This window comes from Adiantum capillus-veneris, chromosome 30 (assembly GCF_014529385.1).
Source record: "Adiantum capillus-veneris isolate H3 chromosome 30, ASM1452938v2, whole genome shotgun sequence".
Classification (NCBI taxonomy): domain Eukaryota; kingdom Viridiplantae; phylum Streptophyta; class Polypodiopsida; order Polypodiales; family Pteridaceae; genus Adiantum; species Adiantum capillus-veneris.
In genome coordinates, this window is record NC_140960.1 from 2,270,986 (window position 1) to 2,298,212 (window position 27,227).

The 27,227-nt window shown below is 45.1% G+C and overlaps 1 protein-coding gene across 2 annotated transcripts in view; it reads left to right on the forward strand.

Annotated features, from left to right (window-relative positions):
- The first annotated feature begins 3,219 nt into the window (after window positions 1-3,219).
- The window catches only part of LOC147417438 (aldehyde dehydrogenase family 3 member I1, chloroplastic-like), a 62,800-nt gene continuing 38,792 nt past the window's right edge, over window positions 3,220-27,227 (forward strand). Inside the window, exon 1 of one of the 2 annotated variants that reach the window (XM_086506638.1) lies at window positions 3,220-3,622. In XM_086506638.1, coding sequence (XP_086362764.1) covers window positions 3,425-3,622 — 198 coding nt within the window. In that variant the 5' untranslated portion in view covers window positions 3,220-3,424. The remainder of the gene's footprint in view (window positions 3,623-27,227) is intronic. The other variant, XM_086506639.1, reaches the window with a different exon arrangement.

Consider the following 27,227-nt stretch of genomic DNA (forward strand, 5'->3'; position numbering starts at 1 on the left):
GCCTCTTAAATTAAGACATCGAACATCCACAGCGCCTACCAACAATGTGCATGCAGTTTTCTTGCTTCCGAAAATCGATTATTACCTTTGCGCGTTGCTTCGCGAAGCTCCTTCACTCTCACCATGCTTTCTCTTCTGGCCTTCTATAGTTATCTCTCGCATACACAAATCTGTCCTTATGCCGGCTAAGCTAGTTTACCTCTTGGCTGTCTTGCACCTAAGGTTCGAGGCAACTCGTGAATTAAAGGAACTTAGCAAGTATTTGTACATGCAGAATGGCCTCACTTTAAAGCTTTGGACCAGTTTGCACCTGTGCAGCCGCACTACCTGATGAACACAGGTTTGGTAAATATGGTAGGAGGCAACGGCGATATAGGCTGCGATTTAGAAGATCGTCACGATCCTCGTCAACACTATTTCCAGGCAGAGGCAACAAGTCATCCGAGTAATATATTGGCTCTCCAGAACTTTGGTGTGCGAGTGAAGACAGAAGATGGGCCTAAGTTGGAAGACTTCCTAGGATCTGGAGGGCCAGATTATAGCCATGCGGGAAATGAAAGCATGTACTATCATCACCCTCATGACCATTCCACGCTGGAGGTTGGGATGATCATTACGATGTACAGTCAAGCAAGTTTCTTCACTTGCATGGCCATCAACCCAATCCCACGACTAACTTTCTTCATTTCCCACCATTGCTGCATCCTCAAGCTCCTTTCGTGGTTGACAATTTGTTGACGACAAGCACTGTTGCAACGAGACATGGCTCCATGGTTATGGAGAGTTGAGGAGTGCATTAACATTGTGGAGAAGGCGTGCGAGTTTACGTTGCTGTCACCTGACGCTTCCGCTAGCTCACGTGTGGTTGCAACTCGTCTCTCTTTCAATCTCTGACAGGAAGCCCTCTTCTCGGCATTGCCCAGCTTTGCCTACCACAGTGCACGCTCTCTCTTCGCTACACACACGCGCGCATATCCACATGCCCTTTCTCTCCAACATGCACCCGTCTAGAGGTAAGCACAATTTCATCAGATCAGGCAAGCATATTGGCATTTTATCCCCACGCAAATCCTACATTCTTGCTGAGTTAAATCTTTTCAAGCTTTAGACTACCTCTCTATCCAAAACTTGTACCTTATTTGTATGTCTTTGAGCTGCTCAGCTTAGCTCAATCTTCTTTTTGATCCTTGTAGACCAAGATCATCATCATCATACAAAGCCAATTCTGTATTGTGCGCTTTCTAATTCAGCTGTATGACAAATTATGGATCCTTAATTTCAACGCAAACCAATTGAAACATAAATTCTAGTGGCCATGGGGGGCTTCTTGGGGCTTAATCAATGCTAATTTGAACATTCTGGAGAGATATATTGGGAGCTCTTGTTAAGAAGGCCACTTGATTTAAAGATGATGGAGATGGACACAGAGATGGAGATGGAGGAGGTGCGATCAGAGGAAAGAGCTATGTATGGGCAAGGAGGTGGTGCAAGTGAGGAAGGGGTGCTCTGCTCAGGGGGTGCGAGCGACGAGGGATTTGATGACGAGCTGTCTATGCTGCCGCACCGCACCAAGGTCATCGTGATAGGCAATAGTCGAACAAAATCTACCCTAGTTGGCCTGCAAGGAGTTGTGAAGAAGGCGGTTGGCCTTGGAGGCTGGCATTGGCTCGTACAATGCCATGACATTATGTCTCATTGCATTATCTTGGGAAGGTCTGCTTCTGCTTATCTGCTTTGCTGTGTTGCATTGTCTTGACAGAAAAACAAACATCCCCCATACCACCTCTGTCAATCTTTCAAGGCCTCTCTCTCGCACCTGAATTCCACATTTTAATTTTCATGTTTAGATTTTATTATGCCTTTGAAGTAAGCATTCTCTCAGCTGCATTCATCTTTAAACAAAAAATTACTAATCATCTCCGCAGGCCATCGTGACTCCTCACCTTGTTTAGCAAAGCTGAGAAAATAAAGCTTGTGAGGACTACTTTTTGTGTGCTTTGGATTTTCACCAAACATGACATCACAACCCTGCTCTCCCAAAGGAAGCCTTGCAACATCAGGGACAAAAACCTTTACTACACACACAACCTCTATGAACATCGGGGTGCCACCCATGCCACTTTCTAACACCGAGGACTGCTGGAGGGGATTGGCAAAAAGGGCACGCAATTTACCCCCTAGTTTAACCCCTCCCTTGCTCTCCCAATTGTAGGGGGTTGAACCTAGGACCTCGTGGTTCCCACTCAGAAGCCTTATAACCATGCCATGCTATTCGTGAGTCATGTGCACAAGCGGGCATTACGGGTGTATGTAATCCTAGTTTCACCCTTGTTTACCACCTAAAGTGAGGACACACTCTTATTTTTTTGTTTTCGGAGTCGGGTAGGGCACGTCCGGCCGCTCCCCTCATACACCAAAAAAAGTATACAAGAAGAACGACCAGGACTATGCACCCAGAAACCGAAGGCAAACGCTTCTGTCACTAGTTTCCTCTGGACTAGGAGAGTTCATAATTATCTACACTCTTAGAGCCATGACTAATCCCTTGAAAGACCCACTTCGCCACTTGGATTTGGGCGTGACAACAACCAAGTACCTCTTTTCAGAGGCCCAGGTACTGCGGGACTTGCTTCGGTCTTCCCTTTGGAGTTGCCTCCTCTAGGTAACTTATCGCTCACCTCACTAAACTGCCTTTGAAACCCGACGGTTTTCCCCTAAGAAATGCCATACCCGTTTGGAAGGGCGTCGGCTCACAATGCACTCTTATTGTGTCGTCTTTTTTAGACCATTGATCCCTTCTAGATAAACTTGCCATATAGTCTCGAGGCTTTCTCCTCTCTTCATTCCTTATGTATACACACACACACACTCTCTCTCTCTCTCTCTCTCTTTCTGGATGTCCACAAGTGCTATTAAATTGTGCTCTCCACGCCAAGTCTTTCGTGGATTTCTTTTGCAGTGTGCATTTGAATCCCACAGGGAGGAACACAATTGCCACTCTAGCCACCAAACTTTGTCAAAGTGTACATGGCTTTGAGAGCTGCAACTCCATCCATGCGAAAGGCTTCTACGTAAGGAATTGCCATTCTTAATTTTCTCTCTCTTTGCGTCCTTTTCTCTCTCACAGAACGCAAAAATTTTTGTGGGTCGCGACGTCGCGTCATAATACAATATTACAAGCGCCCTTCAGTTCCGTCTCGCACATAATAACGCCATTGACAGTAGGCTAGGCGACGAATATCTTAACAACCTCACTGCTCATCTTCACTGAAAGGCGGAGTACTCGATTCCAAAGGTTGAAAGCTAGCTGTCCGAGTTAATGAGGGCTAGTCACGCCCGCACACTTTCACTCACAGAGAGAGAGAGAGAGAGAGAGAGAGAGAGAGGCTGTATCTGTCTTACAATCTTCCATTGAAGCCCTCTCATGCTAATGGAGTCCCATGCAGCTACGGTAAATGCGCAGGCCCGGGAAGCTTTCAAGAGTGGACGCACAAGACCCCTCGAATGGCGTCTGCGGCAACTGAATGCCATTGCAAGGCTATTGCAAGAGTGCGAAACTGATATCAGCCACGCCATGCATGACGACCTCGGGAAGTCCCCCTTTGAAGCTTTTGCCACTGAGGTAAAATAGTGATCTTTATACTGGTTTGGTACAATGCAATCTTAATTTTGTGTACTTGCTTAAGTGTCTGTGTACATATGAAGCTGGAATTGCGGTGCAGAAAGAGAGAGAGGAACACACTTTACAAGGCTGTCAGGCTAGGGTAGTAGTCCACTACAGAATATTCAGAGCTCGATCCCAGCAATCTAAGGTCTATGACACAACTAGGCAAGCAATTTAACTTTCTCTTCTAAACCAAATGTTTTGTTGCCACCACCTCCTGCTCGTGGGTGGAACTGCTATCTCACCTTGGCTAGAAACATAGGTGGCAGGTGCCAAAGGGATGCAACCACAATGCTCACTCTCAAGCTGATGCAAAACACAGCAAAGCAGTCCCCCCTCTTTGGGTTGAAATGTACCCAGTCACTCCTTTATTGTTGGCTTGGGCTTTGGGCAATCATTGTGGTTGACATCTCTGCTGTGAAATTGGGTGAAAGTCCTTGCAATTCATCAGCTAAATATCAACAATTCTGCAAAAATTTGGAGTAGATGTGCCATGTGCGGTGGATGATGAGTGTGACATGAGATCAACAATCACACAAAATACAACTCACTATGCTTGTTTTTTCTACTTAGTGACTATTCCTTTGCCCTTGTGGAGTGGATAGAGAGAGCGAGAGAGATTGAGAGGGAAAGTTATCTTAGGTGAGGTTCAAACTGCACAATTGGCAAAACCCATACTCATCAGCCTTTACACCCCATTCCTGCTAGCCATTGGCACGATAATGAACAGCCTTCATGTTTGTGGTTTCTGCATTAGTTCTTTTCAGGTGCAGCAGAAGGGAACTGATAGCAATTACACAATCACAACCCTTCTGTTCCTTTGCATTAATGGATGTACCTTTGCGTTAGTGAGAGTCTCTAAATGCAGATAAGTAGATCCCGATAGAGAGAGGTAGATTGGTATTGGTTTGGGGAGTGGTGCACCCTTCTTCTTGTCTTTCTTCATGCTTTGTTGTTTGTGTGGTATTTTGGTTTTTGTTTGTTTGCATTCTGTCGCTCTGGTTTATGGTGTCGCGTAACCTTTGCCAATATGTAGAGGATCACCGTTTTTGCCCAGAGAAGGTTGCTTGCTCGACCTTGCCTCCCCCACACCAGCGATATCCTCTTCATGGTGTTGCAGACATCCTAGTAGTTGTTCAGGCGTTTCTTCCTTATGTTGGTCTTGCTGATTCTTCAGTACTTTCCATGTCTTGGGTTTGGTCTATTTCTACACCTTTTGTTGCTTTCCTATGTTTTGCTTGTTTCTTGTTTTTTCTTGCTTTTGTATATGTGAGGGTGTGTGCATTTGTGCGTGCTGTGTGTGTGAGTATTGCAAAGCTTTTGTGTGGGGTCTTGTTTGTTGTACTCTGATGGCTTGGTTTCGGTTGTGCGTGAGAGTTATGTGCGTATGGGTAAAGTTTGTCTTTATAGTACGTTTTGTCTGCTTTTTCATTTCTGTTTCCTTTCCCTTTTCTCGATGGGATTTTTTGGGGTTTTGTTGTTTTGGTTTGGGTGGTTTGTCGTGGATTGTTGGTGGTTGGTTTGTTTGGTTGTTCGCTCGTTGTTGTGCTCTCTGCTCGCTTTACCAAGATTACGTAGCAGGCCTTCGGGTGGTTGCCGTCTTCAAAGCCTCCTACATTGCCTACTTGGAGTTCCCTCCCGAGCTTTGGTCATTAGGAGCCACCTTTAGCAAGTGGACTGCCCTCTATTCTGGCTGACAGCTCCTTGCTAACTCCAGTGCAGCGCTTCGATACCCACCTCGTGCCATTTTCCTTCAGTTTCTTGGTGATGTCAGCTGTCACTTCACCCTCATCTTTGTGACTGATTGCTCTCTCCCTTTTGTTCATCCATTGCTTGTCGGTGTCAGATTCCAACCAGTTGGCGGGGCTTATGTGCGACGTTGAGCTCTTGCAATTGCTCATTATCACTTTTCACTGCTGGTGGCTTTTGGTGGTTTGGGTTGTTGATCTACAGTTGATGATTGGTTTTTGGTGGAAGCGCCTATCTCTCAGAGGCTACTGGCATCCTCTCTCCTCTTAGCTTGACATGACACTTTTTACTCTCTTTAAGAGAGGTTTTTTACCCTGGCTTTCAGTTTTTACATCTTGGCATGTGGCTAGCTGTATTGCCAAGCTGTATCTAGTTTTCCAGCTTTCCGTTTGATGCCTTCGGGCCTGCTGTGTAAATAGTGATGTTCTTGCCCTTAGAAATTGGCTATTTTGGGGACTGTCAAGTAATAGATCAGCCTCTTTTCTTTGAGAGAGAGAGAGAGAGAGAGAGAGAGAGAGAGAGAGAGAGAGAGAGAGATATGAAATGTTATATTAAACTTCTTCAAAAGGCCAAAATGACCTATGAGACCAGACTTATACAATCTTGGTGGATCTAAAAATGAAGTAAAGTGAAAGACTAAAAGCATCATCGTCATCATCAATGCCGAGGATGACCGGCATCGGACGTTGTCGGAGAAAGTATCGCATCGGTCATTGAAGAGCTTTGTCAATGTCCGCCTTTGTAAATAGTTGTGCTGGGCGTCTCACATGCATAGTAACAGGGAATGGCCATTTTCAGGTCTCCGTTCCCCGTTCCCATCCCAATTTCCCATTCCGAATCCTTGTTCCGTGTTTCAAACGTGAGTATCCAAAACAGGGAATGGCATTTCATGCATGTTGCTGTTCCCCGTTCCCGGTTCCGATTTCCCATTCCGGGTAACTATGCTCCCATGTCCTGCTAGAATAGTCGTGATCCTCTGATGGAGCCTCTGGAGAGAGAAGAAGAAGAAGACGAGTATTTCAACGTCGTAGGAAACTATCCACACAGAGAGAGAGAGAGAGAGAGAGAGAGAGAGAGAGAGAGAGAGAGAGAGAGAGAGAGAGAGAGAGAGAGAGAGAGATTGATTTTTAAGTTTTAGCATCTATGTGAGACTGAAGTCGGCCTATGAGACAAATCAAGTATACATGTGTGTGTGTCTCATCCATCAGAAAAGACAAAACAATCCAAACTGGTATAGAATAAAAGAGAAAAACCCTTGTTGTGTGATGGGGTCTGTTGGGGGGGGGGGGGGGGGGGGGAGCTGTAGTATATATGCTCAGGGTAGTACAACCATGTAGATGCTAGCTAGCTCCATCATGTGCTAATAGGGGGATGTAGAATGTGGTATATGGGAAGATCGGGAGCAAGGGCTACTCAAATGAATGCAGCTTGATGAGCCATCATCTAAGCTCGTCTCTCCTCAGTAGCTCGACGCTCTCGGGTCTGGATCTCTCCTGATCTGTTTGCGATGGGAGTTGGGGGGATTGGCATCCGGTAGCATGTAGACGCCGTCTGGCCCTGCTCGTCTTAGATTGTTGGAGAGTCACTCCCCTCGGTGGATCTGGGAGTGGAGGGGGTGTGGTCATGTAGAAAAAATCTGTAAGCTGTGATTCTCTCTCCCCACCCGTGTCTCTGTAGGTGGCTGCAGAAGCGTATCTCTGTGCCTCTGTATCTGTAGCAGGTAGCGCCTGAACTGTCTCTGATTTGGAGAGTGTATGATGTAACAATGTCAGTTTTTGTAAATAATTAATTTCTTTATTAGAAAATTATTATTTATTTAGTTTGTTAGGGAATAAAGGCCTAAGTGCCTTGTACTTACTAACTTATAAGTTAAAAGACTTATAAGTGAGGGGGCCCAAGTGTGAATGGCCCCCTAGTCACTTACTCATATACTCAAAGGTGAAGCCCAAATAATACATAGCGTGGCTTTTCCCAAAAATCCAACGAGCTCTCTCTCTCTCTCACGTTTTCTCTGCGTGTGCTCTTTCTGCGCCAATCTCCCCTTCTCCTTCACTCTCATTGCATAGGACAGCAAGTGGGCTCTCTCTCCTGCTCCCCACACATGGTATCAGAGCTTTAGGGTTTCCAAGAGAGCCATCTTCGCAACACAGAATTCTGTTTTTTGCTCGCTGCGGGAAGGATATTCAACCGTTTTCGATCAACTCTGTCGCGAAGGGATCCTCTCACCGTGTAGAATCGACCTCTGGTGATAGTTTCCCCAAAATTAGGGTTTCAAAAACTGGCGAACAGCAGCCTATTTCTGCTGGAATTGACCAATTTCGGGGTCAATTTGATGCAATTTCATTAGGGCAAGTCTCACAGGTCAATGTTACAGGTGTTTCCACCAACGAGGTTCTGAAAATTCAGCAAAACAGGTGTTTACAGGTCTGATTTTTGCCCTAGAACATGGAATTTCAGTAAGCAAATGATGTATACACCTTGTGGAAACCTTTGGTAAGGGTTTGGCAGTGAATGTACGCCGTTTTGGGGTGATTTCGCGTGAAATTTGCTCGCTGTTTTTCTGTAACAGCAAGCTGTTTTTTGCCCGATTGCGCACATTTGGGCGTGTTTAGGTCGGCAAAACAGGGTTTCAGTGTTTGCAATCACTCAGAATGGCTTCTAGCAGTGAAAGTGGCAATTTGTTGCACATTCGCAAGCTTGAAGGTGCCCATAACTTTGCGTATATGGAAGAAGCAATGTTATAATGTGATGTTGCAGAAGAAACAGGCGAAACCTATTAAGTTACAGGGTGTGAAACCGGTTGATATGGAGGTTGAAGAATGGGAAGAAGTGGACGAGTTGGCTCGCTCCACGATCATGCTTTCGGTGTCTGACAATTTACTCTTCAATGTAGAGAATGAGCAGACAGCATGGGGCATGTGGAAGCGTTTAGACGAGTTGTATGCACAGCAGAGTGCTGCTAGTAAAGTGTATTGCTTAAGAAGCTTATGGATCTCCGCATGAAGGAGGGCACGCACATGTCAGTGCACCTCAATGAATTCAATTCTATTTTCAGCCAACTGACAGAGCTGAAATTCACGATTGATGAGGAGTTCAAAGCTACTTTTCTGCTATGCACATTGCCCGAGAGTTGGGATGTATTCCGGACAGCTCTTAGTAACTCAAGTGCGTCACTTAAGTATGCAGATGTAGAGAGTTCTCTCTTGATGGAAGAGATGAACAGGAAGAACACCACAGGTGGGTCTTCTAATGCATTGCACTTGAGAGGCAGGTCTCAACAGAGGGAGAAATCTGACAGTAAGGACAGGGCACGCAACAAATCTCGTAGGAAAGATGTTGTGTGTCATCATTGTGGAAAGAAAGGGCATTATAAACGGGAATGCTATGAGTGGAAGAAAGAGAAGAACAAGGGTGCTGAAACTGATGCAAAGGACAAGGGAAATGCCAAGAAGAGCACTGTGTTGATTGAGGAAATCAATGTTGCTAGTAGCTGTGACAGTGACAGCAGCACTGATGTACTCAATGCCTCTTCTGTGGATGCACATACCCTTGCTATGGGTTCTGATGTGGACATGCATACTTGGATTCTTGATTCAGGTGCCTCCTTTCATGTAACACCTCATAGGGATTGGTTTACACAGTACTCAGGTGAGGTGCAGGGCACTGTTTATTTGGGAGACAACTATGCATGTGACATTGCAGGTATTGGCAGTGTCCAGTTTTCCTTTGCTGATGGTATGACTTTTGTTTTGCACAAAGTGCGCCATGTGCCACAACTCAAGAAGAGTTTGATTAGTACAGGGCAGCTAGATGATGCAGGCTATCACACCACTTTTGGTGATAGCAAGTGGAAAATTTGTAAAGGGGCCCGGATTGTAGCCAAGGGTTGTAAATCGTACACTTTGTATCCTTTGCATGTATTTAGTGTGCGTGACCATGTTGTCGCCGTAACCGAGCAGCCAAGTGTTTCTTTGTGGCATGGCCGGTTGGGACACATGAGTAAAAGAGGAATGGAAACTCTGTCTCGTTGTGGTTATTTGCCGTGTTTGAGGTATGCTGATTTTTCTCATTGTGAGCATTGTATTTATGGTAAGCACAGTCAAACACCGCACAAAAGGTCACTTTCTTTGAGGTCTGACATGTTAGACTTAGTGCATTCCGATGTATGTGAAATGCCACAGTTGTCCTTAGGGGGAAAGAAATATTTTGTCTCGTTTATCGATGATGCTACACGTAAGGTGTGGGTGTATCCAATACGTGCTAAAAGCGATGTTTTGGATATTTTCAAGAAGTTTCTTGCGTTTGTTGAGAATCAAACTGACAAGAAGCTTAGGTCTTTGCGCTCAGACAATGGGGGGGAGTATGTATCAAAAGCATTTATTGACTTTTGTGCTACTAAAGGTATTAAAAGAGAGCTCACGGCTCCTTTTAATCCCTCTCAGAATGGAGTTGCAGAGAGGTTGAACCGGACTATCCAAGAGAAAGTTCGGAGTATGCTGTCACATGCTGCATTACCTCATGGTTTTTGGGCAGAAGCTGTGCAAACAGCTATTCACTTGATTAATCGCTCACCTAGCAAGGCTTTGGGTGGAAAGGCGCCTGAGGAGGTGTGGTCTGGCAAGCCACCCTCATATGCACATTTAAGAGTGTTTGGTTGTGAGGCCTATGTTCACATCCGGAGTGAACTGCGCACCAAACTAGAACCAAAGTCTCATAAATGCATTTTCCTAGGATATGGTGAGGATGGTGAAATGGGGTATAGATTATGGGATCCCGCATTACGGAAAATCATACGCAGCAATGATGTCATCTTCAATGAGAATTGCATGCACAAACAGCCCACAAAGGTCGAGAAAGTGCGCCGGGTTGTTTTTCGTGAAGATGTTACATATGGACAGCCAAGAAGGCCCAATGTTCAGCAGCCTTTACATGCTGAAAATGGTGCTGAAAATCAGCCATTAGCTGCTGAAAATCAGCCCCAACAAGTTGCCATTGATGCACCACAGGTAGGGGAACAGGTTGATGCTCTTAGACCGCCCGTTGTTGCGATGCAATCGGCTGAACAGCCTGCTGTTTTTGATGGTTTACAGGCTGAAAATCCACCTGTTATGGATCATTGGGTGCGTAGGTCTACTCGGGTGACAAGGCCCCCCGATAGATATGAACCGTCTTTGGACTATGTCATGCTTACTGATTGTGGTGAGCCGTCTTGCTATAAAGAGGCTATGCAACGGGAAGACAGTAAGAAATGGTTCAAAGCAATGGTTTCGGAAATGCAGTCTTTGGAGAAAAACCATACATGGGACTTGGTTGATTTGCCTAAAGGGCATAAGGCTCTGCCATGTAAATGGGTTTACAAGACCAAGGTCACATCTGATGCTTCTTCTAAGTACAAGGCACGTTTGGTTGCTAAAGTGTACAAGCAAAAGCATGGTGTTGACTTTGATGAGATTTTTTCTCCTGTTGTAAAGCTTGCCACATTACGTCTTGTTTTAGGCTTGGTTGCTTCTGAAGATATGGAGTTAAAGCAAATGGATGTCAAAACAACGTTTTTGCATGGCGATTTGCTTGAGATGATCTATATGATGCAGCCAGAAGGTTTTGTGTCAAAGGGGCAAGAGAAGAAAGTATGTAGACTCTTGAAGAGCTTGTATGGTTTGAAACAGTCTCCCCGTGCATGGTATCACAAGTTTGATACATTCATAAGGTCTCAAGGATACAAAAGAAGTAATTCTGATCACTGTTTGTATATCAAAACGGCAAGTGATGGATCTCTTCTATTGCTGATTTTGTATGTTGATGACATGCTTATTGCGGGTAAAAATGTCACGGAGCTGGATGCATTACAGCAAAGCTTAAAGAATCGTTTTGACATGAAGGATCTTGGTGATGCTAATCATATTTTGGGCATGCGTATCTCTCGAGATAGAACCAACAGGCGTCTGTATCTATCTCAACGAGATTATGTTAATAAGGTGCTACATCGTTTTCATATGGATGGGGGAAAGGCACTTGGTACTCCGCTGCCTCCATATGTAAAACTGACTGCACATGACTGCCCTAACACAGATGATATGCGGGCTGAAATGGCCAAGATTCCTTATGCATCAGCCGTTGGCAGTTTGATGTATGCTATGGTTGCTACACGTCCGGACATTGCATTTGCGGTGGGAGTGGTAAGCAGGTACATGAGCAATCCTGGCAAAAAGCATTGGGAAGCAGTGAAGTGTATCTTGAGATACTTGAAAGGCACTAAAGACTTGTGCATTTGTTTTGGGAAGAGTGAGACATCTGTGCATGGCTTTACAGATGCAGATTTTGCTGGACATCCAGATTGTAGGAAGTCTACCTCTGGATATGTGTTTACATTCACAGGAGGTGCAGTTTCTTGGATTTCTAGACTGCAAAAATGTGTTGCTTTGTCTACCACTGAGGCTGAGTATGTGGCTGCCACTGAGGCATGCAAAGAAGCTTTGTGGCTCATGCGTTTGGTAGAAGAGCTTGGCATTAAGTCACCGGTTCCTGTGCTACACTGTGATAGTCAGAGTGCTATTATGCTTGCAAGGAATCCTGTTTTTCATGCCAAGACAAAGCACATAGAGGTGAAGTATCATTTTATCAGGAGTGTGCTTGATGACAAGAGCATTACACTTGTCAAGGTGCACACAGATGACAACCCTGCAGATCTTTTGACCAAGAGTCTTCCAGCAGAGCGGTTTGCATATTGCCGACAGATGATGGGTGTTGGATGAGTAAGTGCATGATCAACTGATGTATTATAGTTAGTTGATTCTTTGATCTCCCAAGGTACATTGCCTTTAGGTGGGAGGTTGTTAGGGAATAAAGGCCTAAGTGCCTTGTACTTACTAACTTATAAGTTAAAAGACTTATAAGTGAGGGGGCCCAAGTGTGAATGGCCCCCTAGTCACTTACTCATATACTCAAAGGTGAAGCCCAAATAATACATAGCGTGGCTTTTCCCAAAAATCCAACGAGCTCTCTCTCTCTCTCACGTTTTCTCTGCGTGTGCTCTTTCTGCGCCAATCTCCCCTTCTCCTTCACTCTCATTGCATAGGACAGCAAGTGGGCTCTCTCTCCTGCTCCCCCACATAGTTGTGTGCACATCATAATAGAACTAGTAGTTCTAGGGCCTCAAGTGTGCCCGAATGCGGACCTTAGGGGGGACCCTAGCAAAAATATACCCTGAAGCCCTAGTGATTGGGAAATCGGGCCTTCAGTAAGGGGTAGACAGTAGCCTCAGATTTAAGGCTCAAAAAATTACGCGCGTCAGTGCGAACACAGGACTTAGAATAGTGACTCTAAGGCCCATAATTATTTTTAAAGGCCTTAGGATAAGTCACTTAAATTATTTGTGTCCACATACACCACAAGGGCTGATTCTCAGGCTTCAATGGAGAGCTTTGGTGTGTAGAGCACGTTCACTTTAGGGGGGGTAGGTGCACTGCCAACCTCTCAAGTGAGAGAGGAGGCACTCTTATAAAGCCAACAAGAAGAGGGGGCGCGCTAGAGGATTGAGGGAGGGTGTGAGTGAGAGTGAGAGAGTCACTTTGCGTTGCTAAGTGTGCCAAGTGGCACACTTAATTAATAACTTAAAAACCATTCAACTTTTCACTTTAAAAGTTCCTAGGCTATTAATGAAATTGTAATGTGCACGGAAGTGAATGTTGAACTTTGCTCAAGATGAGTGCTCCGAACTGTGCTCAAGGGTTCCTTTTACTTACGGAAGGGAGAGCCTTCCGTTCCTTTAGTGAGAGAGTGCAATGGACACAAATAAAGTGATGAACATTGTGATTGAGAGTGTTGAGACTGAGAGATAGAGAGAGAAGAATACGACACCAGAATGTTGTCAAACCCTCCTCCGAAGGTCCCACTCTCTATGGCGAGAGCGGTCTACTATTGATTGGTCAAATCTCTACAATGCTTGGACTTGCCGACGATGTCGACGACGACGAGACGGCTGAAAATTGAAATCGCTAAGGGCTGAAATCTGCAAATCTTTATCTGCTGAGTTGTGACTCTATGTCGGTGACGATGTTGATGGCGATGATGTGACGGCGACGCGCTGAAAAGGTAGATGCTGAAATTTGCGTTTTCTGGGCTGAAACTGCAAACTACGCTGGATCTGACCGTGCGGCGAGGATCTGCTGAGATCTGCGAGGTTCGGGCCTTCTACTGCGGTGTCTTGATGCTGAAAACTGAAAACGCTGATGCTTCTGGGTTCTATCGCCGGGGAACTGCAAAACGTTGGGCTGTTGTCCTGCTCCAAAAACGCTAGGGCTGAATTGGGTCCTATTGCAAAAACGCTAGAGGGTCTGTTGTCCTGTTGTTGCCAGGTTGGCCTGCAAATGCAAAATGCTAGGGCTGATCTGCAATGGAAGGAAAACATTGGCTGATTCTTGTTGATGGCTGAAAACGCTGAGTCTTCTTGCCGTTTGGGGGGGGGGGGGTCCTTGCTGAGAAGGTGCCTGTTGAACAATGTGTTCCTGCTGCCTCTTCTGCCAAAAAGTGCTAGCGCTAGGGTTTCTTATATATCTGCTTGCAAAGTTTGCCGTACCTAGTTCCCAACAAAAGTCACTTAAAAATATAAGTGAAAAATGGCTAAAATAGGGAAAATAGGTCTAGGCATTGTAAAAATGCTCCTGATGGGTTCTGATTGTTATCTGATGGTCATGCTGTGTGCAACCAGAGGATATGCATCTACTCTAAGTGCCTGGACATGCACGGTTTGCGAACAGACTCACAAAAGTGCGAGATCACTTTCTAATCTAGGCTAACTGAACTGAATTGAGCCCTTGTCATGAAGTAGCTTGTCCACGTACACATAGAGCTATCTGTGCACGTGATAGAAATGTGCAATTTAACTCACAACTACACATATGAATGCTATTTATGAAAACGTCGGCTGCTCCTCGACACAATGCCGTACCGGCACTGCTCTGGCATTACCTATTCGCACTTGTCCGACCATTTGGCCCGGCACAAATAATTTAATTGACTTATCCTAAGACCTTTAAAAATAATTATGGGCCTTAGGGTCACAGTTCTAAGGACCCCATCTCATTCCAGTGCGAGCACTGACGCGCGTAATTTTCTGAGCCTGCGTCCTCGAGTATGGTGAGAAAATGATCTCTGTAGAGTGACATCTTTCGCCAAAGGGGAAATGAGATCCAAATCTGTATGTTATATAGCTGCCAGAGATCCTGTTGGAGCACTATGTCTGTGAGAGATGAAGTTGGAGTGAGTCGGGGTCATATTGGGAAGGAAGGTGGCAAGCTCTCAAGGTCAAGGCCATGTGCTCCGAACCATCCTAACCTGTGTGTACATGCTCTGTCATGCCCAAACTATGCTATCTATATAGCTGACTCAAAAGCTCGCCGTGTGAGTCTGTCAACCGGGAGCTCTCACTCTTTGGATAAAGCAGACCGTTTGAAAGAGTGCGTCTACTACCATGGGGCGGGGGTTTTAGCAAGCTCTGCCCTGATGATGTCGTGTGGCACTGTGTGCTTGCCTCAAAACAATCGGGAGATTATATAGACCTGTGGTCTCTCGATCCGTGGCCATTGGCTATCTGACAACCGGGTGCCCACAGTGCTACTGCGTACATCAAGGCTAGGGTGACTATTGTATCAAATAGCCACCGCTTTGTGTGGGGCTTCTAAAAGTCTGCCTGATGACTTTTCTGGTCTAGCACAGCCAAAGCTGCATATCCTCAGGTGAGTGTCACTGTCGGCCTGTGCCATGGAGAAGGGTCCTTGTCTGCTAGTGAAGGTGATTTCGAGGTAGACGTAGGAGGTGACCACCTCGACTAGTCCTTCTGCTGTTGTGAATGTGGCTGCTCGCCAGAGAGAGAGAGAGAGAGAGAGAGAGAGAGAGAGATGATATATAACGTCTTCAAAAGGTCAAAATGACCTATGAGACCAATCCGTTACAAACTTGTGAATGTGGTACCGCGTGTGAGTACAAAAAAAAGAGAGATTAAAATGAATCTAGAAGTGCTACTAGTTGGAACTGTGTGGGGTATGTGTGATCACTGACACAATGGGTGCCCGATACAAGAGAAAGATACAATGGTTGATAAATCCATCGTCATCTATACTCTAGATGTTGAGATAGTATGGCTCGAATCCTCTGTTGTAGTCTCCATCGATGCTGTGAAGCTCCTCTTCTCAGTCGTGTGCGTCTCAATCTCCCTAGCTCCAATGCTCGGTCAATGAGAGTACCGCGGGTGTGAGTATGAGCTGAGCTTTGCAATGGAGAGAGAGAGAGAGAGAGAGAGAGAGAGAGAGAGAGAGAGAGAGAGAGAGAGAGAGAGAGAGAGAGAGAGAGAGAGAGTCAATGAGAGTACCGCAGCTGTGAGTATGAGCTGAGCTTTGCAATGGATGGAGAGAGAGAGAGAGAGAGAGAGAGAGAGAGAGAGAGAGAGAAGATTGTTTTAACGTCGTAAGAAACTATCCCAAGAGACCTTAAAGATCTATTCGACGAGGAGAGTTGAACTCAAGACGTGTTATTCAAGAGGGAAATGGCATAACCAATCTACCACACTTGGGTAGAAAGTTTATACCATTTTCCTCTTTCTATTAGCGCACACACACTGTCAAAGTCGACGATGCGGAAGCGTAGAGACCAAGGAGAGAGAAATGAAATGAAATGAAATGTTATATTAACGTCTTCAAAAGGCCAGAATGACCTATGAGACCAAACTGATACAAAGTGGTGAATCTGTTACAATGTCTGGGTACCTTAGTACTAAAGTACTAGGTGTGAAAAGTGTGAAAGTGTGTGAAAAACTAAATACAAAGTATTAAATAAACTTCTTAGGAGCATTCTGGGTGTTTGGCTAGAATGCTTTTAATCCTTTGTTGTAGTCTCCTCCGGTGAAGAGAGAGAGAGAGAGAGAGAGAGAGAGAGAGAGAGAGAGAGAGAGAGAGAGTCTCCTGAACCAATCAACCTTGGCAATGAATAACTGAATGTGTATACAATGGAGGCAAGGGAGGGTTGCTTATATAGCAAGCCTAGTAAATTGCCCTACCCAAGACTTTGACAAATAAGTAAAATAAATACCTAAAAGCCAAACTAAATAATGGGATCACATTGGGCAGTTCACTAGAGATGCCTAAACTTTAACACCCTCTCTGTAGCTCATAGTGGACATCAATAGTGAGACCAAGTCGATGAAGAAGCTACCATGGACACCCCAGTAGTGGCCACCAACTGGATACACCTCATTGTTGCTCTGTTCAACTTTGTACTTGAAAGTAATGCGACCTTGAGCATCGGTTGCCTTTGTAGAAACTTTGAATCGTAGACCATACTAAGTCCAATAATCCTCATTCGTGGATTGTGAACACGTCACATCCAAAATAAAAACTTCAAGATAATGAATTGTTGGAACACATCTTGTCCATAATCTAACCAACAACAATGAATTGGCTAGCCCATCCATAGTGTTTTAGACGTCTGATTGGTTCCTTGAGTAAGGTGCAGCGGAAGTGAATGTTGAACTTTGCTCAAGATGAGTGCTCCGAACTGTGCTCAAGGGTTCCTTTTACTTACTAAAGAAAGAGCCTTCCGTTCCTTTAGTGAGAGAGTGGAAATTATCACAAACAAAGTGAATGACACTATGAATGAAGGTGCTGAGATTGAGAGAGAGAGAAGAATACGATACCAGACGGTTGTCAAACCGTCCTCCAAGGGCCCCCCTCTCTATGGCGAGAGAGGTTTATGCTATTGATTCAATGGTCTAGATGCAATGGACTTGCCGACGATGTCGACGACAACGATGACGACGACAAGACTGACTGAAATCTGAAAACGTTAGAGGTTGAAATCTGCAAATCTGCTGACTGCTGAATTCTGACAATGTGTCGGCGAGGACGGCGATGGCGACGACGATGCGCTGAAAACGCAGATGCTGAAATCTGCGGAGAGCGGGATGAATCTGAAAACGTTGGCTGATCTGACTGTGCGGCGAGGAACTGCTACGGTTAGGTGAGATCTGCAGGGACGGGATCTGCTGTCTCTAAGTGCTAAACTGAAAACGCTGATGCTCGGGGCTGATCTGTCATCGGGAATCTGCAAAAACGTTGATGCAAGATGCAAAACGCTAGGGCTTATCTGGTAAATCGGAAAACGCTAGGCCTGATCTGCTGCCAAAACGTTAGTCTTGATCTGCTATTGGCTGGAAACACTAGGTCACCTGCCGGTCTTGCTGAGAAAGTGCACTGTAAGTTGGTGAACTTTTGCTGCCTCTTCTGCTAGAAAGTGCTAGCGCTAGTTTTCTTATATAGTGTCTTGGCAAAATTGCCCTACCAAGTTTCCCAACAAAGTCACTTATTACTAATATATGAAAAATGGATAAAAATAGGGAAAATGGGTTCTGTGCACTGTAAAATGCTCATGATGGGTATTGACTGTAATGCTGATGATCATGCTGTGTGCAACCAGAGGATATGCAACTACTCCAAGTGCTTGGACATGCACGGCCTGCACACAGGCTCACAAAGGTGCCATAACACTTTCTAAGCTGACCTGAACGTTGGAGCTGAAGTAGCTTTACCACATGCACATAGGGATTTATGTGCACGTGACATCCCCTCCTTTTTAAAGTGAGGTACTGGTACCGAGCTGCATGGCTTCCTTGTAGTCTGCGAACAACTCTGGGTAATCTTTGAAAAACTCTTCATCGACCTACACTGCCTCGTGGGTTCTTCGATCCTTGAACTTCAAAAAGTTAAGTCTGACTTGCTTCTTTGAGCCATGGCGAAACCGATGCAACAACACTGCTTCGGCTACATGACTTCAGCTTCATAGATGACTCGGGCTCTTCTTCTTTGGAAATGTCCTTTAGAGGTGTTCCCTGAAACACTTTTAACCAAGAAACATGGAAAATGTTGTGCATTGACCAGAGTTAGACAATTGCAATTTCATAGAAACCTCATTTATCTTTTTAATGAGAGGAAATGGACCATACATTCTAAAAGTTAACTTAGGACATTTCTTTTCAACTTGCTTAAGAGGTTGCTTCATGATTCTTAAATAAAGCCAATCCCCTTCCTTGATAGAAACATCCTGACGATGCTTGTTAGCCTGTCGTGAGTAAGACTCCTGAGCCTTGCTTAGCCGAAGCTTCACACTCTCAGAAATCTCATCCAATGACTGACTTTCAGCATTGGCATCAGGCATTTGACTGGCCGAGCGAGTCAAAAATGACTGGAATGGATGGCCAAAAGCTGCTTCATATGGAGTTCGACCAATGGCAGAGGAAAAAGTGTCATTCAAAATAGCCTGAACCAATGGGAGATAGAACTCTCAATCATAGTGACACGAAACACCATTTCTTGCCGCAAGAAACGGAATGGAGTTTCTTGGGAGTTTCGGATCGGAAGAAACGGAGTTTCTCGAGTGAAAAAAAAATCCCTAAAAAACGTTGAGGACTGATGTCTAATGTTCCAACACTCAGATTCTTGAGCATCAATAGTTCCATTAGATGACTATATTGGGCTTTGCTTAATGGATTGCTTATGTTTATGTTTATGAACCCTATCTTTTTATATTGTGGTGATTTATGGATTTGGAGTTTGGACATGTTATGGCTCTTGAGTCTTCACTTATGACTCGGTCACTTTTGGCTTAGTTTCTTGGCATTGAGTAGTATCATGTACGACTATCTTTTTATGACATTGAAAATTGTCTTTGAATTGAATGTCTCTTGAGTTTAAGTTTGAATGTTGCAGACCTTGTTCAAAGTTCAAAGTGGTCATTGATAGACCGTAGGTTGAAGGTTTTAGGTTTTTGTCATATAAATTCTGAAGCTCTATGTAATAAGATCAATGACTAATCTTTCTAGGCTTCTTGTTTTAAGTATTATATTGGTTGTTTTGATAAATTTAAAAAACCTCGTTTCTTAACCGTTTCAACCTTGGTCGAAACTTCGAAACTCCGGTTTTTCCGTTTCTGTTTCTGCCGTTTCCGTTTCGGGTTGTCACTATGCTCCCAATGAGACTGCTGATCATGCACATATGACTTTAAAACATCAAAAGCCAACTGATTGTAAATCTTTGTTTGACCATTTGACTGTGGATGAAAAGCCGATGAAAAATTCAACTTAGTGCCAAAATTTTTAAAGAGTGCGCGCCAAAAATTGGACGTGAACTTAACATCCCTATCTGAAACAATCGACTTTGGCAAACCACAGAGAGGGTATCAATTCTTAATGAACAACCGTGCTACATCTTGTGCGGTGATTGTGGCCTTAACAAGGAACCAACATGCAAAACTTGCTGAAACGGCCAACAATTGTCAAACATTGAGTGTTCCTTGAATGCAAACTAGGTGGAAGGTTAGTCACAAAATCCATGAAAATATCTTGAAAAGGTCTGTCGGGAACAGGCAGCGGAAGCAAGAGGCCTTGCTGCTTACTCGGATGAGCTTTTACCTTTTGATAAATAGTGCACTGTGTGACATAATAAAACACATCCTTTCGCATTTTAGGCCAATAAAAGAATCTTTCTATTTTTTCTAGAGTGGTGTTCATTCTCCTGTGCCCACCCATGAGAGTCATGTGCATCGTGCAGTATGGTTGTCCTGAGAGAGGGCAACACACATAGACGGTGACGAAAATACAACAAACCATCACGAATGAGATAGTTGTTAGGCCCTTGGGAAGCAAGAGCCTACAACCATTGCTTACCAAACTCGGAGTCTGCGTACTGGTTCTTCATGCTGTCGAAAGGCACACCTTGAAGAGAAATTGTGGATCTTGACCCAAGAACAGGATCTGTCCTTTGCGACTTAAGGCATCTGCAACTCGTTTAGCTTTACCAGGTACATACTCAATCAAACCTCCAAATTGCTCAAAAAATTGTGAGTACCATGCTTGGCGATCACACCAATGTGCACTAGGTATAGAATGGAGCCACTTGAGGGCTTGGTGATCTGTGCGAACTGTGAACTCTCTACCTTACAGAAAATGCTTCCAATGCTTAAGAGAGTAAATGATAGACAAAAGTTCTTCATTGTAAACTGAATAGTTCTTTTCTGCACTATTGAGCTTCCGACTAAGGAATGCAACTGGACGGCCATGTTGCTGAAGCACAGCGTCTATGGCAACATTGCTCGCATCCGTCCATACCTCAAAGGGGTCATTCCAAGAGGCAAGGATAAGACATGGCGCTTCTGTCACCGCAACCTTCAGAGCTGCGAAAGCCTCAATGGCTGCCTCGGACAAATCCACGCGCTGTCGGCGAGTCTTTACCCCTTTCAAAACATCTGTCATGGGTGCGGCAATGCGTGCAAAATTCTCTATGTGCGAATTATATGCTTGACATAAACCAAAAAAAGAAAGCACATCATATGCAGTTTTGGGCAAATCCCAATTACGTACTCGTTCCACCTTCGCGGGGGCTAACTTGACGCCTTCTATAGAAATGATATAACTCATATAAGTAACTTCAGTGAGAAAAAACTCAGATTTCTTAGCTGCAATGTACAACCGACACTCATCTAAACGGATTAATACCCTTTCTACATCCTTTTCATGTTGTTCCCACGATGTATAAAAAACGAGAATGTCATCTAGAAAAATAAACACACATACGTAAACCATATCGCCAAAACGGCTTACCATGAGACGATTAAATGTACCCATGGCACTTGTCAATTCAAAAGGCATGACCACGTACTCCCATTGCCCTCGCTATGTGCGAAAAGCGGTCTTGTAGATGCCGCCTTTGACTACCCTTACCTGATGGTATCCACTTTTGAGATTGACCTTATTGAAAACCTTTGCCCCATTGAGTCTATCGAGGATATACTCAATGCGAGGCATCGGAAACTTGTTCTCGACGGTCATCTTGTTCAATAACTTGTAATCAACACACAAACGAGACGAACCATCCTTCTTGCGAACAAACAAAATAGGAGCAGTAGAAGAACTTACACTAGGACGTATAAATCCTCTGGCTACCAACTCTGTGAGTTGTTGCTCTAACTCCTTCCTGAGTCTTGTTCAAACGGTAGGGAGCCTGAATGCTTTGGGTAACTGGAGAGGCATAGATGAATGCCGCTTGTGCTCCTCTTCGTAATTCACGCTTTGCCTGCTCATGAGAAATGAGAGGCAAAGAATGTTCACCATCCTCACCATGAATGATCATGGGAGAGTCACTTTTGGCATTTAGAGTGAGAGTATTGTCCGCCCAATCAATGAGAGGGTTATGCTCAGGAAACCATCTAATGTCCAAAATCATATCACATCCTGAGAGAGGAGACACGGGAAATTTTTTGCGGAAGGGAGCTTTTTGAACATTGAATAACACATCAAGGCACTCTTGCGTGATGAGAGAGTCCATACAAGAGCAAAGCCCGACACCTCGAGAGGAGTTGTCTGGCTAACCTCTAGGCGGGCTCTCTCTGCAAGAGGCACCAATCACATCATGCATATTGCTTGAATCAAACAATATGACAAAATGCTGACCCTTCACATGACAATAACATTTAAAGAGAGACTCATCAATGTGTGTGTTAGAAACATGTGGAGACTCAGTTTGGTTCATTAAAGTGCTCGTGGTAGCTGTTGGTGCTCTGGGTTCTTTAGGTGGGGCTGTCTTAGGACAAGCTGCTTTATTGTGACCCTTGACGTGACATTGATAGCAACGACCTTCCTTAGCGTAAATGACTTGTTCTTTTGCTGTTATGTATCCTCCTATAATTCCTTTTGCGTCTTTTTCATCCGAGGTTAGCTTAGGTTTAGCACGTGTTTTAGCTTTACCCTTAGATTTATTTTGTGAGTTCTTTTCTGAAGGATTAGAGGAAGATTAGCTAGAAGAGTTACCGTTCTTACCATTCTTACCGTTCTTACCGTTATGTGGGTTCTTAGGAGTCTGAGAGGTACTGAAACCGGCCCGTGGTGGGGCGGTAGGCGTCGGCTTTCACCCGAAATTCTTTACTTTAGACACACACACAGAGCACTTTGCAAAGAGAACCTGTGACGAGAATTAACACTTGAACACACACACGGCTCGGAAGCTAGAATGCCCCGAGCAGACGCCGACAACCTGTAGGCCCCAAAATTGGCGCCCCTTTCGGTATTTCTTTATACTTTGAGAGGGTAAATTTACGAAGTAGAGTCCTGGGAATCCTTTGTCTATATCCAACTAGATACCACTTGATTTGGCCAAATTTCGGCAGCATTACAACCCCAAAACTTGCGCGAAACCAATTCCCCTGTTGGAACTCACTTCCACTGGCATAAACCCTTTGATTCCTGCCCAAAAACAGTAAATATAGCGTGGCTCGGAAGCTAGAATGCCCCGAGCAGATGCTGACAACCTGTAGGCCCCAAAATTGGCGCCCCTTTCGGTATTTCTTTATACTTTGAGAGGGTAAATTTACGAAGTAGAGTCCTGGGAATCCTTTGTCTATATCCAACTAGATACCACTTGATTTGGCCAAATTTCGGTAGCATTACAACCCCAAAACTTGCGCGAAACCAATTCCCCTGCTGGAACTCACTTCCACTGGCATAAACCCTTAGATTCCTGCCCAAAAACAGTAAATTCAGCACGCTGTATTTACTGGTTTTTGCCCTGTTTTCAGCCCCAAACAGTCCCCTAACTGTCCTCTGCTAGTGGGACACTATTCCCAATGGTTCTGGTGTCAGTATGGCTGAAAAACAGTCAATTTACAGCGCATACACAGCGCTGAAAACACACCTGTACGGTGAGGTTATGACCCTCACCGGTGCCTGCTCTGGAGTAGCAGTTAGCTACCCCTGTTCCTCCTCAAGGAGGCTCTTGCCTCAGCACAAAAGCATGAACCCGCACAGTTGTACATCAATCAAATGAAAAGCCCTCTTGTGGGGCATCACATAACTGCACGTAGGGGAGAGAGAGAGTAGTGTGTAGCGTGCAGGGCATCACTCCTAGCACCACACTGTACATGGGAGGGAAAGAAAGCACTCCATAGCTCTTAACTTGTGACAGGTTCTCAATGAAGCATCCCCTCAGCATAAATCGAGCGCCGCCTCTGCTGCCCTTGACCTGTAATGCATCTGTGAACAAATAGATGCAAAAGGGGAAGATTTCCATGGTTGCCAAAACTTGCGTATCGCTGAAAACGCAGAAAAACAGCCCTGTAAACACGCATCTGATGCCTTCCAATGCTGAAAATGAGCTCCTTGGTCCAAGATAAAGTCATGGGAAGCTCATAAATGGAGAGAAATGGCTGAAAATCACAGTTATCAGACTCCAAAACTGCTCCAAAGAGTCAATTACGAGTTCTCTTCTCCCAAACTTGGTAAATTGACCAAAAAGTGCCACTTGGCACTCATACATGCAATTTCTCCGCATTGGGATTCCTGCTTAAAAATCTCTCAACTGGTGCATCAGTTGACTTTGCAGCAGAGTAATAAAATGTTCCCCTCGTCATATCAAAGATAATGATGCGAACACATTTCACGTACCAAAATAGCAGTTCCCTAAATTTTAGGAGATGATTCCGTTGGGCTCCCACTGGTCATCTGACCATCTATCCTCATTCGGACCGTATCCAAAAGTGCAATGTGGCCCAACTATCGGATACTTTCTGTTGGTAGTCCCACCTTGACTTTATGCCTTTATTGAGTTCAATTCCTAGTATCCACCAACTTGCTAAGTGCGACGGGGGGACCTATATGATCTTGCTCTGAGCCTAGACATCCTCTTACCATACGAATTCCAGTGCCGACCACTACCCATCTGCGGGTGAAACTACTGTTCACATTGGCCATACAATGTCCGACCGTTTGCTACTTCAAGAAGAGGGTCTCAAAAATAAAACAAAAATTATTGGAAAGAAACCAACAACTAAGGTTAGTAGTTGCTACGTCCTCGTGACAGGTACTTTGAGAAGACTTGTTCTCCTTAGGCTTTCCCTTATTGTGCTTCATCTCTTGCGCGAGAGCAATCGCTACGGGCCTTGTTGAGATCTATTGGATCAAGTACTTCGACATCATACTTGATATACTCGTCCAATCCATAAAGGAATGCCTCTTTGCGCTCATCATCCAATTTGCGTAATTGAGTGCCCAACTACAAAACACGATTAGAGAAAGACATAACTAGCATACCATTTTGCTTGAGACCGTGCCAATCGTCTTTCAACCGTGCTAGGTACTGGGGTGGCATAAACCGCGCCTTGAGCTTGTCTTGGAAGTTGGTCCAATTGAAAGAAAGCGACGCACCTTCTTCGGCTTCCTCTAGGTGCGCGGTCAACTGTGCCTCTTGCCATGCGTGGTACCAATTAATGGCATCACCGGCAAGGTACGTGGCTGTCGTCAAAATCTTGCTATTTCTTGTTTTCTTAGTTGTTGCAAAGTAAGCATTAAATTGATGCAACCAAGAATGAATAATAGTAGCATCCATCTTATCGTCATACTTACTGAACGTCAACTTTTGAGTGACGGGGTTGTTGGAGTTCGAATCTCTGCTTGTGCTACCTGATGAACTATCAACATCTTTGACCGGCTCGGGCTTCGAGGGGAGTACTTGTAGGACCAACTCTTGCATGTGTTGGTCTCTTTGCGGCTCACGCTCTAGCTCCAAGGCCGCTCGTCTTCTTCGCGCTCGCGATCCAAGGCTGCCTTTCTTTCTTCGCGCTCACGATCCAAGGCTGCCTTTCTTTCTTCGGCCGCTAAGCGCACTTGATCACGCTCGCAATCCAAGGTGGCGAGTTGCGCCTCTTGTTGTAGCATCATGCCCATCATCGTCTTGACCAAAGCCTCCATAGGATTTGGTGCAACCCTTGGTGTAGAGGGGGAAGGGGGAGGGTCGGGAAAACCTTCTGGTGGGGAAAATTCTTCTTCGCTACCTCCATGCTCACAACCTCCACGCAAAGTATCCATTTCGCTTCGGGTGATGACCATACACTGAGATCTTGGGTACTTAAGTTCACGAGCAACTTGGGTTCTTGGGTTCTTGAGGTTCTTGAGTCCTTGAGGTTCTTGAGGTCTTTCTTTAGCTTGCAATCTGTGTTAGAGAAGGCTTTTCTCTTACTTGAGCGCGACTCTTCCCTGCGGGCGCACCCCTTGGCGGCCTTGCGCTCACACCAAGGTTGCTTTTTCCCACCTCACGTCGATTGGCCGGCCGCTAAGTGCACGGTCCGCTCTCAATGAGTGAAAAGAGGAACAAGGGGAGGCCGGACAAGCCCTTTTTTCTTGGGTTACCTCTCACTCTTCAGAGGACTTGGGTTACGTGTGACCGCAACAAGCAAAAAATTTATTGTGGTTCTTTCCTTGAGTGATAGAGAACACTGTCAAAGCTTTGATACCAATGTAAAGTGCAACGGAAGTGAATGTTGAACTTTGCTCAAGATGAGTGCTCCGAACTGTGCTCAAGGGTTCCTTTTACTTACGGAAGGGAGAGCCTTTCGTTCCTTTGGTGAGAGAGTGCAAATGATCACAAACAAAGTGAATGACATTGTGAATGAAGGTGCTGAGACTGAGAGAGAGAGAAGAATACGACACGAGACGGTTGTCAAACCCTCCTCTAAGGGCCCTCCTCTCTATGGCGAGAGAGGTCTATGCTATTGATTGCACAAATCTGGTACAATAGTCTAGATGCAATGGAAGATGATGACGGCGAGACGGGCTGAAATCTGAAAACGCTAGAGGTTGAAATCTGCAAGTTTGTTGACTGTTGAATTCTGACAGTGTGTCGGCGAGGACGGCGATGGCGACGACGCGGCGACGATGCGCTGAAAACGCAGATGCTAAAATCTGCGTAGAGCAGGATGAATCTGAAAAGGCTGGCTGATCTGACCGTGCAGAGAGGAACTGCTGCGGTTAGGTGAGATCTGTGAGGCCAGGGGCGAGATGTGCTGTCTAAGTACTAAAAACTGAAAACGTTGATGCTAGGGGCTGAACTGTCGCCGGGAATTTGCGAAACGCTGATGCAAGATGCAAAAACGCTAGGCTGAATCTGTAATCTGCAAAACGCGAGGGCTGATGTGGTAAATCTGAAAACGCTAGGCCTGATTTGCTACCAAAACGTTGGTCTTGATTTGCTGTTGGCTGGAAATGCTAGGTCACCTGCCGGTCTTGCTGAGAAGATGCAGTGTAAGTTGGTGAACTTTTGCTGCCTCTTCTGCCAAAAAGTGCTAGCGCTAGTTTTCTTATATAGTGTCTTGGCAAAATTGCCCTACCCAGTTTCCCAACAAAGTCACTTATTAATATTAAGTGACAAATGGATAAAATAGGGAAAATGGGTTCTATGCACTGTAAAATACTCATGATGGGTAATGACTAGAATGCTGATGATCATGCTGTGTGCAACCAGAGGATATGCAACTACTCTTAAGTGCCTGGACATGCACGGCCTACGCACAGGCTCACAAAGGTGTCAGAGTACTTGCTAAGCTGACCTGAACCCTGGACCTGAACTAGCTTGTCCACATGCACATAGGGTTAGATGTGCACGTGACACCCTGCCAGATGCATGTGCATTGAACTTTGACCTACGGGTCCAAACACCAATAACTTGAACTCCAAGACAAGGGTCCAAATAAAGTATAGGGAGCAGTGCTTGCCCCTCTGCCACTCACAAGCCTCTCTCTGGCTAAAGCTAGTGGTGACACCTGTCATTTGACTAGAAATTGGATGTCGAGGTCGTTGTGGCCGCCGCCACGAGTGCCATGCTGATCTCCTCTGCCGTATCTTTATTACCGTAATCTCTGTCCAGCTTGCCTTTATCCGTGTCTATCTGTGAGTTCCGGCTTTTACCTTTGGCTTCAAACTCCTGAGCCAAACAAAGTGTCGAATCAC